Source organism: Macrosteles quadrilineatus, unplaced genomic scaffold (assembly GCF_028750875.1).
Source record: "Macrosteles quadrilineatus isolate MER2022 unplaced genomic scaffold, UCM_ALF_1.0 Scaffold_30__1_contigs__length_1495292, whole genome shotgun sequence".
NCBI lineage: Eukaryota > Metazoa > Arthropoda > Insecta > Hemiptera > Cicadellidae > Macrosteles > Macrosteles quadrilineatus.
In genome coordinates, this window is record NW_026542623.1 from 698391 (window position 1) to 714613 (window position 16223).

The 16223-nt window shown below is 32.3% G+C and overlaps 1 protein-coding gene across 1 annotated transcript in view; it reads right to left on the reverse strand.

Annotated features, from left to right (window-relative positions):
* Positions 1-16223, reverse strand: part of LOC129005688 (GTPase-activating Rap/Ran-GAP domain-like protein 3) — a 179468-nt gene that overhangs the window by 16775 nt on the left and 146470 nt on the right. The window contains exon 7 of the mRNA XM_054434652.1: positions 203-267. Coding sequence (XP_054290627.1) covers positions 203-267 — 65 coding nt within the window. The remainder of the gene's footprint in view (positions 1-202; positions 268-16223) is intronic.

The following is a 16223-nucleotide window of genomic DNA, read 5'->3' on the forward strand; positions in this document are numbered from 1 at the left end:
TGAATGTGTTTTGTTAAAAAACAATAATGTATATGTACGTTTTAAGTTTGTAACTCCTTCTATACACTTGCCAAAACATTTAAATCAACCAATGTATCTAGTGGTTAGTAATAAATGTTCATGCATTACTTAATATTTTTTACCAATAAAGTATGCTTTAAATTCTAAAAAAATTATTTAAAAAGGAATTTGACTATCTTACCTTAATATCTGTTTTACTGTCATGGGTTTATTAGGCAGGTAGGGTATTGATATTTTCTGGGTCCCCTGAAAAACAAAAATAAATCAGTGAAAGAATTTTTGTGTCAGTTTATATGTAAAAAATAAACCCTAATATCTTGCAGTTTGGGGGAGCGAGCTGGTCTAGTGGTTAGAGTGCGGGACTTAGGTTCCAGAGGTCCCGGGATCAAAACCTGCCAAATAACCAATGGGTTTTATCCATATGATAATGCCGCAACTCCTAGGTCTAGCCTGAAGTAATGTGAAAAACAATATCAGGCTCGTGCCTAGCGTCCTAGGACAAAAAGAAATATAATCAGATAATACTAACCAATTATAATTTCTTTTTTAACTGATATAGGCCTACACAAAACATGTAGTATTATTTTCTCTCTCTATGACTGTATCAACCCCATTATTATTCTACAATACCCTTATAGCTTAACATTATGTCAAAACTCATCATCAACGTATTTTATTATACATAGTATATGGAGAAAGTATGGTTTCGTCAACATTTTCGAGTACGTATAGTGAATGATATCATATTATGTAATACCATTATCATCTTATGATGAGCAGCGACATTTCAATTAAACCATTTTGGATTTTAAATGTTGAATGAAGTTTTAAATTGACAAATGTTTTAACCAAATCCAGAAATAATTTAGGTTAGGTCCAAGGTGCAAAATTCTGAAGACATGAATGAATACAGCACTTGTCAGCGATTTCCATTCATAAATGGACTACTCTAAGAGTCCTTCAGATTCTTACAACTCATTTGATCTCTTGAACAGTCTATAATAAGAGCAGTCCTTCCCCTTATATCCCTTTAGAAGTCTATAATTAGAATCAGGTATTGTATATGCCTAATTACATATCTTGGACACAATAGTGCAATAGTGTATTGTTAAAATATTTGTTCTCTAATACCTCAAATTTGTTTATTAAAGTTGACCCTTCAACATTTCACTCTTAAATCGTAAATAGTTGGAAACAAACCTTTTGTTTTATAACTATACCTATTGGGTAGTCCACAATTAAAATATACCTCTAAAATAATACATGCATACCTCTTTCATAGTCTAGCCCTTTTTTACTCACAGGGCAATATTATTTTTGAGACATTATCTTAAAATACCGGTACGTAAATAAATAATGAATAACAGTAAATATTCAACAAATAAATGTATGCATTATATTTAAACCTAAATATTTGTATTGTTGATGTATTGGTGTTAAAACAATACATTTTGTAAGGTAATTTAAACAGACTTTGTCATCTCTGTCTGTTGTAATCATACAATGAACATGGATTGTTTGGCCGATTGTTTGATTTGGTAGTTTAAATGTTACAATGCGGGACCATAATAAATGGTTAAACTGTTCAATGTGGAAAACAAAATACTTTTGAAATGTACTGTACTCTATTCCATTTATCTTATACGCTATTAATGAATGATATTGTTTCATTTGATTCGATGTTGTATGGGATGGAAGTTGGATCCATGTTTTATTTATGCATTTGTTGAAAACTATTACAAATACAAACAGAAGAATATATACATTAGTTTGTGTAACAGATTTATAAAATATATTTTCATATATGAATATATTTAATTTAAATTCCTGTTCAGCAGGCCTACCAAAATCATTATGGTTAAAAGGCTGGACTTCTTCTTTAACCACTCGTTAAAATATTTTAACTTTAGTACAAACCCCAAGTTAAACAATAGATCCAAACTAACCTTACCTACTAAAACTAAGATTTTATCTATTAAAACAGTTTATATATGTTCATTTATATAAAAAAAATCATCAACAATTTCTGTCATTTATTGACTAAACATAGGGAAATACGCATAATTCACATATACATTGTAGAGCTCATAATGTAAATTAATAAAATAGTTTTCATGCAAATTGAACACTACCTATTTTAATGATCCAATTAGGGTAGACTTCCGTATCTGTTGGCACAAACAACCGAACGAAAATATCGATCGATATATCTATTATTCTATATATCGTTTGGTTAGTTAGGTAATGTTTGAAGGTTAACCTAATCCGACTAACCAAACGATATATCGAATGAAACAATCGAATAATCGATCATTTCATTCGGTTAATTGTGCCGACAGATACGGAAGTCTACCCTTTAATTACAGTGATTAAAACCACAATTCATTACTACATAATAACACAATTTCCTTGACGATAAAAAGTAAATTCCATAATTATTTACAATGTGTAATTTGAGTTTTCCAAACCAGTTTGATAATTTATACACTACTCCGAATTGTTAAATGGCAATCAAATTTTCTCTATTATTTCTCTACATGTTACTCGTAGAGATGAATTGTCATTACAATCTTAGCACTATTCTTTGTAAACCCCTTCTTCAATCCAGTCAAGGTTTATGTTTTAATGTAGTACAACGAATTTCCCTTCTAACCATGATAAACACTTAGCGATAATTGCCATTAAGCTGAGCAGCCACAACTAATATCCCAACATCATCATCAAAGGAGCCATTCTACACAACGATATTTGTTCTAAGCACGGTCATGCTTTTGAAGAAGCTATTAAGATGTTTATATAATTAATCCCTTTTTATGATCCACCTTTGACTAGAGATTCCATCCCCATGTTAAATTTGTAGCCAGTTTTTAAACCAAAATCGTCGTAGTTTATGTGAGCCATCGACAGAGTTTGCTGGCCTAAATTACAGATTTCCGTCGAATACACAATCTTTTTTACCAATTTAAACTAATGGAAAGCCTTATTGAGAGCTAGCTACTGTTATGACCCATCAAATTGGCCAGCAACAAAAAAATAAGGTGGGAAATAGGGTTTTAGTCACTAGCGCATTCGGTGACTGGCTCACACAACTACGTACTTTTTTTTAACAAAAATTGGCTACAGCTGGTCCATATAGATGGGACGTCTACTTCGGTATCCCTTGGCATAGTCAATGCTAGGACGCTGGGCCCTAACCAAGAATCTTTTTCAACTTCAAATTAGGCCTAGACAGCTGTAAAATAACCTAAGTTTAGTATAAAACAAAAATGTCACTATTTTTTCATAAAAAGCCAATTTTTACAAAAAGCTCGAAAGAATTGAAACTACACAAACATTTGTAAACCCACATACACTACGCGTTTTTCGATTATTAAAATATCTCCCAATATGTTAATTAATGCAACTTAAACTTCTAAAGACATTATTACATTATAAATGGACAAAAAATAATCAATCATATTATAAGCAAAGTAACAACTCAAGAATATTTACGTTTAAATTAACTTCACGAATCAAATTGTTATAATTAATTTTTCTAGCGAATGTTAAAGAGAATATTAAATTCAGTAATTTAGAAAAGTGTGACTTAATCAACTTTGGAGGGACGTTGAATAAATTAAGGTTTGACTCTTATTTTTGATGTTTTATTAAAACTCTATTTCAGTTGCTATAATTTGGTTTGGAATAATGATTAAAGTTGAATTAATTGATAAAGTTTTTACAGCTAGTTATTCCACCTACGTGAAGATAGTAATGATATTTTCTTCGAATTCTGTATGTATTTGAATCACATTATTCAATATGTTTTATGTCACTCAACTAACAATTTTAGAGTAGCCATACAGTCATACGGGTTAGAAATGACATTATATTACAGTATTGAATAGTCTACATTATGTGTAAGTTACACTTTAGACTTTAATGTTACTTCACACATTTACAATATAATAATACGTTCAGCTTATAGTACTGCGAGTTGGTAGTTTGGTATATAAATGGGAAAGTCAAATTTACGTCGAAAACACTACAAATAGAAATCGTAATTTGGAGCTACAACGATCGCCTTATATATAACAATTGAGTTAGATTTACTGTCTCAATTCCAAGAATACGTGCGTTACCTACACCGGACTTTTCTGTGTTGGGAATTTGTCGAAATTGTTCGTAGTAGAGTTTAAAAAAATAAATTTGTTATTGTGGCACTGTACTCTAACAGTGCAATAAAAAATAGAAGAACCATCTATCTATCTTCTATCTATCTATAATATTAAAACGAAACGGTGTTTTTTTATTTCACGATTCTGAATCAACCACTCGACGGATTTTCATGATTTTTGTGTTGAAATAAAGATAATTTTGAGAACTAGGGAATGTCGAAGCCATAATTTTAGTTTAGGGTCCCAGTTTTTTAGAAATTAAGTTTTAATTTTTGAAAAGTCTAGCAGCCGACGCTAAGATTCTAAACTAGCTTTTGGCATAAAATAATTTGCTTAACATAACAGCTGTAAACATTCAGCTTTTGTGTCACATTTCAGCATTTGGATAAAAGTGTAAAGACATACTTAGGGTTGACTTATTTATACTATGTGTAATGCTAATCATTTATATACGTTCAATTCTTCTGTAAGAGGATGGCAGATTAATTAAATATAGGCCTACATAGTAAAATACGAGGATGTTCAAATTATTTTTTAAAGCAATCTTTGTGATCTTCGATTTGTTTTTGTGCAATATAATTTGTTTTAACTAACAGCTGGTTAAATATAAACTATGAGGTTATTTTATTTTTGTCATTGATTATAGGAAATAAGTAAGATTAGTAGAGATAATTAGACCACAGGTTAAACCGCAGTTTTGACCAAAATTAATTAAACCACAGTAAAAATCGAGGCTCTGTACACGAGTCTTAATAAAAAAGGAATGCAAATTATTTTACTGCTCCACTTTTCAAGGAAAGATTAGAAAAATAACTGATTACTGAATTCCCGTACGTAGGACGGGCTAACACCTCGTTGTATTTAAAAATATTGTACTATTCGATATTGAAACACTTGAAGAAAGAACAAGTACAGTTAGATCTATAACGTTTTAAAATATAAAAAAATGATGTTACACACTATTGGTAAATATAACCGGAAACACTATAAGTTCGGGGAATAAAAATATGCAAATTTATCTAGCTTTGGGACGTTTTTGATAGTGCTCCATTGATCAATGTTGGCCATCATGTATCGATCAATTTTGTTTTAAAACATACAATATTCAAGCCACAATGATTGCAAGTGTAAATTTGATTTAAAGCGAACCTAATTCTACCAGAATCCAGCAACAAATCCAGAAAGTACTTTAGAAATAATACTTTTAATACTTTAATACTTTACTTTGAAATGGCCATACGAAGGTAGGTATTTTAAGCCAAGTATGAATGGAGATGAGTGGCGCGAATAATAATGACATAGCTGGACTTTACCACAAAGGGAAATATTAAACTGCACTTTAAAGTAACGTTCCAACTAAAAACAGAGGTTTCTAGGTCAAACACACTAATAATAGTAACTGTTTAAATAACAGCCATAACCTAGTTTGCGTGATCTCAAACCGTAACCCGTAACGGTTATAGCTTCATCGGGTTATGGTCTTTAAAATCTGTAGAGCATTAGCATGATATCTAATAATACTCATGTTTTAAATGGCAGAACCTATCTACTGAGGCAGGTTCTTAGGGGAAAAATTAATTGGATTTACTTATGTAAAATGTAATAACTTTTCGGTCCCTCATAGTATCCTAAGGTTTTTATTGTATATAATCTTTACGTCTTCAGTCCGAATATTTCTTGAGTACGCGTTTCGACATTATTCGTCAAATGAAATTATGTATTTTTAGTACTCATCTTTTTAGTACAATTTTAATTTAGAGTAGGAAAATGGCGAAGCTGAAACACGCGTTCTATGAAGTTGTATCGATGGTTGTATCAAGTGCGTGTAGACGGAAGAATCGAACACGAGCTAAGCGAAACATAGGTATGGACAAATTACATAGGGTTTCTGCCCCACAGGCCGATTTCCAAAGGGCTACGTCTGACATGCTTCCAAAGTTTAAATGAATTTATTTAATGAAACAGCTGGTGTTTATTTACTTGAAAAATATGTTTGTTAAGAAGGTTATGTTTGGTTAAATAAAGGTTGTATTAGTTTTGTGGAGTATTGCTCACAGTTTCATTTGTAATTTATGTAGTAAGCTACGTAAAGGCTTGACTAAAATTGAAGAATTATGATGAAACATATCATTCATGAAGCATCAATATCTCCAATTGAAGTTTTTGCCACACTAGGGTATGTTGATCCTTTTGGATCTATTGACAAAAAATAGGGGTTTGGGTAAGAAAGTAAGTAGGTTTACACTTTTAAATCAGTTGATCTGTTCAAATTTAATCATAGACTTGCTGTATTTTTAAAACACACATCAGCACTAATACACTGTAATGGCTGCCTAGGTCACAAATTCTTCCCGGTGCAAAGCACGGGTATAGCAACTTGTATATTTTTCTTAGATAGTTATTAAAAGAGTGATTAGAAAGAGTTTTTAATGTATTTGGGTTGTAATTCATTCTTGGTTTTGGTTAGGATTACTTAAAGTGCAACGTTTAGTTAGAAGATACATTTATTTATACGATTGAAATCATAATACAAAAACAGACTAACTACTGATAGATTTAATTGCACAACAAGTAGCTGTCAAGTTGTCTGAAATGAACTGAAATCCGAACAGAAGTTTGACATTACCACTTAACATGACAGTTGTTAATTAATACAATAAGACAGTTAACCGATACTAACAGCCAAGTTCACCTATTTAGTTTAACAAACTAATTGGACAATGAATTGAAAGTTGGGGTAAAGACGTAAATGTTTGGATACTAAACGAAACTAAAGTTATGTAGCATTGTTGCCTGGCTTTCACGTAGCTTAAAATATCCACTAAATTGATATTTTTCTTAAACTATTTATCATACCTCTTCAAGATAATGTAGTAACAAAATTATAGTTGTTACAAGATGAAAAGGTAAGAATATAACCTACTATGGTTCATTATGCACAAAAATACATTTCGTTCTCTGGACTTAATGCCTTTACTTCCATTATAAATTCCTTAATTGAGAAAACTTGCATGTAACTTTATTACCAAAAGTCCATTAATGCTAGTTTAGAATGACGTGAAGAATATATTTCACTCTCCAGACAAAATTGTTGGGCTATTTCCATAGTGAGTATCATAATCGTAGACTAACGTTTCCTCAAATGTCACTTGTTTACTTAAAGACCATCTGTGATGGTTAAGAATAATGTTCTAAATACATTTCACTATCCGGACAATATAGTTATTTGTGTAACTAGTGAGCAAAGTGGCACTTTGCTGCACACGAGAGAAATGTTTACGCAATGTATCGGAATGTATCCCGAGTGCAGCAAAGGAAATTTTCACTCGTGTTACACAGTATATTTTTCCTACAGTCACTATTTATAAATCATATAAATAATTAGTCTTTCAAACACTATACAACACGTTTTTAGGTTAGGTTAAACCCAAGCGTTGAATGGAATGGGAAATAATGAACCAGCTGATTGTAGTCGTAGTATCTTTAAGTGTTACCTTTGACCAATAATACAACTTCTGTATCCAATAGTCAATGGTGTTACTTATTTACAGAGTACAAGTATATACAGTAGTAATAATCAGTATAAACAGAATAAACAAGTTGATTGTTCTGCAAAATATGCCAATAAAACATTTTCTGACAATTTTGTAACTTTCTTACTTACGCACCAAGAGGATAACAGTTCGTATGTTCATACTTCTTTCTGCAGTTTCTTCTACTGTATTTCTTCTGGTCTACATATATATTCACAATCACTTTCACTGACTTCATTTTAAGCCCACTTATAATTATTAATCTTTCAAATACCCTTTAGGTTATGTTCAAACCAAGCGTTGAACGAAAATAGAACATAAGCTATAAACACGATATGACAGGTTAAATGTTATTTATAATAGTCAATCAGCTGATCATAGTATTATTATCTTTAAGTGTTGCCAACCTATTTCCAAGCGTACACGGTACACGGATTACGTGCATAATAAAACTCCGCAGTTTTGTGTTGTTTGGTTGGAATCCTGAAGTAACAAGTAAACCGTACGACAAAGTAAGTAAATACAGCAATTAGCAGCTTTCTGTACTATAAACAGTGTAAGGAAGCCAACTTTATCGGGTGACTGTAGGAAAAATTATTTTACTACTTCCATAATGAGTATCTTAATCGAGGACCAATGTTTCCTCAAATGTCACTTGTTTACTTAAAGACCATCTACGATGGTTAAGCATAACTTACTGGGTACGTTTCATCCTCAGGACAAAATGATTTTACTACTTCCATAATGAGTATCTCAATCGCGGAGCCGTGATCCACCCCTATCCACCTTTGTACCAAAAGATAATCTACAATACATTTCATTCTCCAGACAAAGTTACTTTGACACTTCCATATGGGTCCCATGTTCACGGATTCATGTTCCCTTACAAGCTAGTTTTTTACAAAAAGATAACCTACCATGGTTTAGGATTATGGTTTAGGGTTAGGATCGCTCCAGACGAAATGCATTTGCTATTTCCATAGTGACTCCATTAATCGTGGACCCATGGTCCTCTCCCGTCCACCCTTGTCTAAAATATAATCTATGATGGTTTGCTGATGGTGTCTTGGATAAAATTCACGCTCCAGACAAGATGCCTCTACTAATTCCATGATGACTACCTTAATCGTGGACCCATTGTCCTCTCTTTGCCACATTTTTACTAAAAGATCATCTAAAATAATTTATTATAATCTCCTGGATGCAATTCATGTTCCAGACTAAATGCCTTACCTACTTCCATAAACACCTCAATTTCATGAGACTCTCCTGTTAGTTAAGTAAACCCCTTTTATTAAATAACACAACAATTTCGTCGACATCAATAATAGCATTCAGGTGGTTCATACTTATATAGTAATTCTAACATTTAATGTTTTCATAAGAATAACACGGCATCTTTAAAAGCCGGTGGGGCGAAGCCCTATAAGGATTTCAGATTAAAAATAGGTTTATGTCCTTCGCTAGAATATAGGCTCAATTCCTGCAAAAGTTAAGCTCAATTGGTCCAATGGTTCTTACGGGATAGGACCAACTCAAAACATCCATACTTTCACATTTTTTATAATACTAAGCAAGTAAGTAGGAAGTAGTACTACGTAAGTAGTGAGTAATATAAAATAAGATTGGCTTAGTTTTCACGTTCTTCGTATAACTATTACAATAATTAATTTAATTTCATGCAATTTCGTGTATACACAAACTTAGCATAATTAATTTACATTTAAAACCAATTTGAATGACGGTTCAGTACACTAATACTCATAATTAAATAATAATATTCACACAATTAGGAAATGTGTAAAAATAATACACAGTGAATATTCGTAAAAACGGCACTATATCTGTGAATGCGTAGTAACGAAAATATATTTTTCTCACCAATTTTTGAGTTATTTACTCATACACTCACGTTATATTAATTGAAATGATTTATAAATACAACAATTAACCGTATACAGTATGTTGCAGCGTATGCAAATGTTGGCTGATATAAACTAACCAAAAACCTAACAGCTGATTGGCAAGTCATCTACTCGCATGACGCACTGGTTTCTTATTGGTTCATTGTTGTCCTGTACGTACAGTGTACGTATCGCTGAACGGTACGATGTATTTTTCATGTTATTTCTTGTGTTCGTGTAGTTAGTCTTCGTAATATAATGTATTTGTGTCGAGTAGTGTTCGCGAGTGTGTTTTAGTAGATATTTACTTAGTGTTAGTGTCAAGTGAGTATTTTTTGGCTGATTTTCCTGTAACATCAGGCACCTTCATTCTGAGGATTCACTGTTATTTCTGGTTAGTATTTTCAATTACTAGCCTATAGTATTCATTACTTTCTTAGCTCATTTAGCCTATTTGCGGGGATAAAATAAAACAATAGTTGTTTATGCAATGCTCTAAATGTTATTTACAATATACAGAGTGTACCACAAATAGGCTTAAACGTTCGATTTTATACAATTGTCTACTTATGCAGCGACTTATTTGGAACTTTACAAAATTTATAGGTCAGGTTTCAAAAATATTTTGTGAAAATTTCGGCTTACGAACTTTGTAGAAATCAAATGGCGGAAAGTTAAAATTTTCATAATTTGCTTCTTATAAAAATTATTCGTTAAAGTTGTACTACCTAGTTTGTTTTCTGTGGTGCAGTTTTGACACTTACTGTTCAGCAGCTGTTTGATTGAAGAATATTTCTTGCTATTGATTGTCCTAACCTCAAGTGGTTTTGACCAAGAACTAAGCTGATCTCAACACACCTTAATTTTCCTCATATTTGACGAAGACAATTTACAAAGCCATCATTAACCAAAATACCAACGCTACTAGTAAACCAATATTTATTCACAAACATGTTTGCTGACATTACTGTAGCAGATTTAAATCTCTAGAGGTAAAGACAAACAACAGACTGTTTTTTGCACAAAAGATATGTTATACAGGGATGTCTATCCTGACACATAGATAGTTTGATTCTGAGTTTGTATAAATATTACAATAATTTGTTTTACATTTTTGAGCTTTTTAGGGACTACATACAAGCCACTAGTAACTGTTAAATGCTTATTTCTTAACTTCAGACAGCTGATCCAAATAAATTAATGTTTTGCACAGCTATGTGGTAGGTTTGGTTTATCTGTACTTATTTAATACGCAAGCAAGTTTTTTGTGACAATTACTCCTCCGAAACTACTGAACCGATTGACATGATTTTGGTGTCATTGGAAAGAGCGTAACGTGAAGTTGTGCAGGAAACTTTCTTTTTAGCTAAATAATTAAAGAATGAGGCCCTGGGGCCCTTTCAAGTTTCATATTTCTCCATAAGATTAACATGGGAAACAAACATTGTTATGAAACTCCAGCTGTTGTCAGAAATGCTGTTCTGCTATTTAATTTAATTTGTTTACAAGGAGAATTGTTTCTTGGTGCCATGTGGTTAATGAATTATACTTTAGCATATATATTTTAAATGCTATACACTATATAAAATGATAGTATTGTAATACATTGAGACTATTGAGATATCTTCATTTGAATAATCAATAAGCACGATTGAGCCTTTGCCTATATGTTTCCTGGTAAGTGTGTTGTAACTGTTTCTTATAGAATATTATAGTATCTCAAAGTAAAACCGAATTATTCTTTTCTGTATTCTCACCCCGTAGCAAAGCACGGGGCAGGTTTTTTGTGACAATTACTCCTCCGATACTACTGAACCGATTGACATGTTTTTGGTGTCATTGGAAAGAGCGTAACGTCAAGTTGTGCAGGAAACTTTCTTTTTAGGGAAATAAATAGAGAGTGAGGCCCTGGGGCCCTTTAAAGTTTCGTATTTCTCCATAAGATTAACATGGGAAACAAAAAGTTTTATGAAACTCCAGCTGTTGTCAGAAATTAAAAGTGAGATGAAGAACATATGTTAATTATAACAGTCAATAAGTTTGCTAATTTAACAGTTTGCTACAAACATTTACTGACTTGGTTGAAATGAAATATTTACTATTTGAATTTGGTTTTGCGTAAATATTACAATGGAAAAAGCGAGAGAGCCTGGATAAATTGATATAATCTGTTATGTATATCATGAGTATTTCCATAATCTTTTAGCTGAATCTTTTAAAGTAATCAGAAATAATTACTGTTATTCGTTTTAAAATAATGCCTGTAATAATTAGCAATTGCTCGCATTCGGGCAACAGGGACACTAGTTTGTTCAAAATTGTGTCATTGATTTTGGAATTGAGTAAGATTCCATAACCGTTGTTGTATCAGCCTATGCTTTGTCTTCAAGTTTCAACGGTTATATTGATTATAACAAAGCTAAGTTTTTATTTATTATATTTTTAAGGAAACAGTAGAACAGTACAAGGTGTACAGGTTTGAATTTGGTATGTTGTTGAAACTGCGTTTTAGTAGTTATAATTGTAATTACTGCCACTATTTCTTGTAATTAAAAGGTATAGCATATTTTGATACTGCAACTACATATTAGGATATTTGCATTTAGGTCTATGTGTATTCTGCGGCGAAATATAGGCTGATGCCTTTTGTGAAGTGTGTTTTTTGAAGTGTGTGTAAAACACACTATACTACTTTTAGCGAATTTCCCTATAGGGAAGTAACTATTACAGTAGGTCTCGTGGTAAGACCAAGGACCGGTACCGATTTACTTTTTCATTTTGATATTTCCAGAGGCCAAAAACACCATTCGTTCAAATTTATATACAGTATACATGTGTGTCCATCCAGACGTTAACTTCAGTAGGCTAGGTAATTTTTGTCCGATTTTGATTAAACTTGGTTGGAAGGTGTAAGGCGGGATAAACTTGAATGAGTTCGCAAACCAGTATGATCGGACCTTGGGAACAGGGTTTATGGGGTAAAAATGGGGTTTTCTCATTTTTACCCTTAAAACACAAAATTTATAAATTTTTCTCTAGACCTTTTTAAAGAGCTTAAAAATCAAATAATTTAGTATATCAAAGTGTTTTTGTACGGTGATTTGTTACAGAGAAAAAAAAAATTAATTTATATTCCCATGTTATTCTTATGGAGAATATTGTAAAATATTTTAGTTGGCTTGTTTATGGATAAATTTTGATCAAACTTGGCGAATTTATTTATTTTATACTAAGCTATTGATATTTTAATAAAGAAACACACTTTGTTAGTTTCCCTGTAGCTTAGTCGGCAGGTTGGGGCAGCGGGGGTATTTATTTTATCGTAGCCTAGTTTGTGTTTCAAATTAATGGATTTCGATAAATTTAGTGTTTGTGTGTTGCTATATTGCTGAAGTTTATAACAGCTGATGTTTGATTTTTGATTTATTGTGAATGGAAAAAAATTGATGTAGGCTACCTAATAACATTTGCTTGATTAAATGAAATAATTAGTGGTTTTTATACTTCAAGTTTGAATTCCAAAATATCAAAAATGATAAAAAACTATAAAGAAATCAGGAGACGAAGATGAATCGAGTATTTGAAAACGCTAATCAAAAATTTGGTAAGATTTTCTCATTTTAACCTATACACGATTTAAAACGAATTAAAACCAAAACAGCAATTTAGTAGCTAAACTGCCTAAATATCACTAACCTAATTTAAAAGCCATTAACTTTTACCAATTGAAGTGGTATGTTTGTGATTTGGTTTCTGAATTCATTGGTGGATGTGTTTTGTAACTAATTTATACAACAGATTCAAATAACAAATTCTCCTCTTTCACGTCTTCTTCCCGTTGCAAAGCACGGGTCCAGCAGCTAGTAACTCATAAAAGTAATTTTAATAGGAATCGAATTAACACCATATTTAATATGCCACAATTCTGCTTCTAAATAAGTTAAGAAGCTAAAACTGAAAATGTTTTATAGAATATTTTTAAAAGCTACGTTATAAATTGTGTACAGTTTCAAAGCTCTCAGCGTGTAAATAGGCTAGAAATATAAGTTCAAACGTATAAACCTATTCTCACGTAACGTATAAACGTATACAGCTCTTCGTGTGTCCCTCTGCACATAGCTTAGCCTACATTATGGTTACCAGAAAATAGCTGATGGCGTATTCTGTCTCAAAAAATTATTGTTTGTTTGAATTAAATGATTTCGTTATAAAAAAATTCTGATACCGTTACTTCAAATAGTTTGGTTATGCTTGTGTGACAAAGCCATAACAGTTCCAAAAAGACTGTTTTTAACATGATGTTAAACTCACACTACTAGTCACTAATAGAAATTCCTCCTGTTAAGTCTGATAACACGAAGTTCTTGCGTACCTTTGACATAATTGAAAAACTCATAAGATGTTTACAAACATTGGGGGAGGATACGAACTCGAACTACTTCCTCACACTAGTAAGTTACCTCTCAATGCTTTACTGAAGGTTGAAGAACAAAACTTAGGTGTAGAATTAGATGTAAATTTATTTTGTTATACTTTTAAACACAATTCTAATAGAGATAAATCAGAGATGCTTTAGTAATTTCTAATAATACGTCTTGGGATGTGACCGTGGAACATGTCAGTCATAAACCTACCTCAACTGCCGAGACCCTAACTGGTGACAGGCTGTATATCTCTAGCCCTGGTGCCAGGCCCTACAATCTAAGACAATACATATTTCGTGAGAAAGACCATTGGAGTGATAGATGTACGGCATTCAGCACAGTAAGGACAAAATGTAGGGATTGTGTTTTATCTGTTGGGACATAGCCTTAAAAGTTGTAAAACTTCCAAAGCTTGTGTTTATTGTAAGAAAAAAACATTCATCACAGGAGCCTATGTCCCTAAAAGTTTCCATCAGATATCACCAAAGATGCTGTGAATCCTCCATGCCCCTACGAGACGAGAGTTACAAGTACCTTAACCAATTGGAGGCTAGTCACACTTGACCACAGCTCAACTAAATACAACCATAGATAAAACATACTCCCTTAGAATAATTTCATTCTGCATATTCTCAACTTGTCGAACACCAACGTCAAAGACCTTTGGAGTCGTGAAACTTTGAGTATACGTGATAATCTGTTTGAAATTGACGATAATATTGCTCTAAAGTGATTTAATAATACTATCTAATTTAGTTAGTCGAGAAGAGGTATTTGGTTTATTGGCTATGGAAAGAATACCCTCCGAACTTGCGCATAACCATCAAATTTTGAGTATCTCACTATTATTGTAATTCTTATTGTAAATTGGTGAAATCCGTTGGCAATAAATAAATAAATAACTATTTTCTCTCATTGGCTCGTTCGACTGACAGTGAGTGATAACCTCGATCTGAAAGGTTATCAAAAGATGCTTCAAAAGATTTGCTTCAAAAGTACGATAAACACAACAAATGGTTTTAGTAACATATGTTAAAAACAGTCTTTCGGGACTGTTATGGCTTTGCCACGGCTTGTGTCAAATTTGAGAACCGTTAGAATTATTTCCCCTTTTCGTTGAAGTATTTACATAATTGAATGGTAGTTTGATTGGAAATATAAGTTCAAACGTAAACCTATTCTCACGTAACGTACAAACGTATAAAACGCTTCGTGTGTCCCTCTGCACATAGATTAGCCTACATTATGGTTACCAGAAAAAAGCTGTAGAATTCGTATGGCGTATTCTGTCTCAGAAAATTATTGTTTGTTTGAATTTAATGATTTTGTACAAAAAATTGCTTAGCCTACTTCAAATAGTTAGGTTATGCTTGTGTAGCAAAGCCATAATAGTTCCAAAAAGACTGTTTTTAACATAATGTTATTAAAACCATATGTTGTGATTATCAAAAGAAAATAATGTTAGTTTTTGTACTAGTCGAACTAATAGAAAAAGGATCATGAACTGAAACTGAAATTTTTTAATTTGTCAAAAATAAAACTTCTTTCATGATTCCACATTTATATATATTTAGTAAAATTATAGCACACTTATAATCCCTCGACAATTGGTAGCAGAGCTGGAAAAATGAATGCACGACTACTGAAAAAGATTTATGAGATTGGACACTACAATTACCGAGGCCAATTCACTTCTGCAAGGGGAGGACTCTTCCAAACCGACATAAAACCGACATTGATCGTGGGCATCTGGAAGACTTACTCGATCAACTTTTTCAGATCGAAATCGACGACTAAACGAATGGAGATGCAAGTACGTCAGCGGGAGATCCATTTGAACTTCTGAATTGCGAAGAAGTAGTTGCAAAACTACAGGTAAGGATGGATTCCTTCTCACCACATTATGTGGACAAACTAAGTACCTCAGATGGTCTGACTGAAATTTCAGTTAAACTATACGTTGCTTGGTCAAACTACCGGAACTTGTCATCCCAACCTTTCATGGTGATGTCCTTATGTCAGGAGTTTTTGGATTCATTTCCTCCTCCATTCATAGCAATGATGCTGATGATCTTACCTTAATTGACAAAATTTACTATTTTGAATTCATTACTTGAGGGAGGAGCTAAACGTTGCATATCAGGTCCAATAACATAATTAAACTACGATACAGCAATTTCTTTA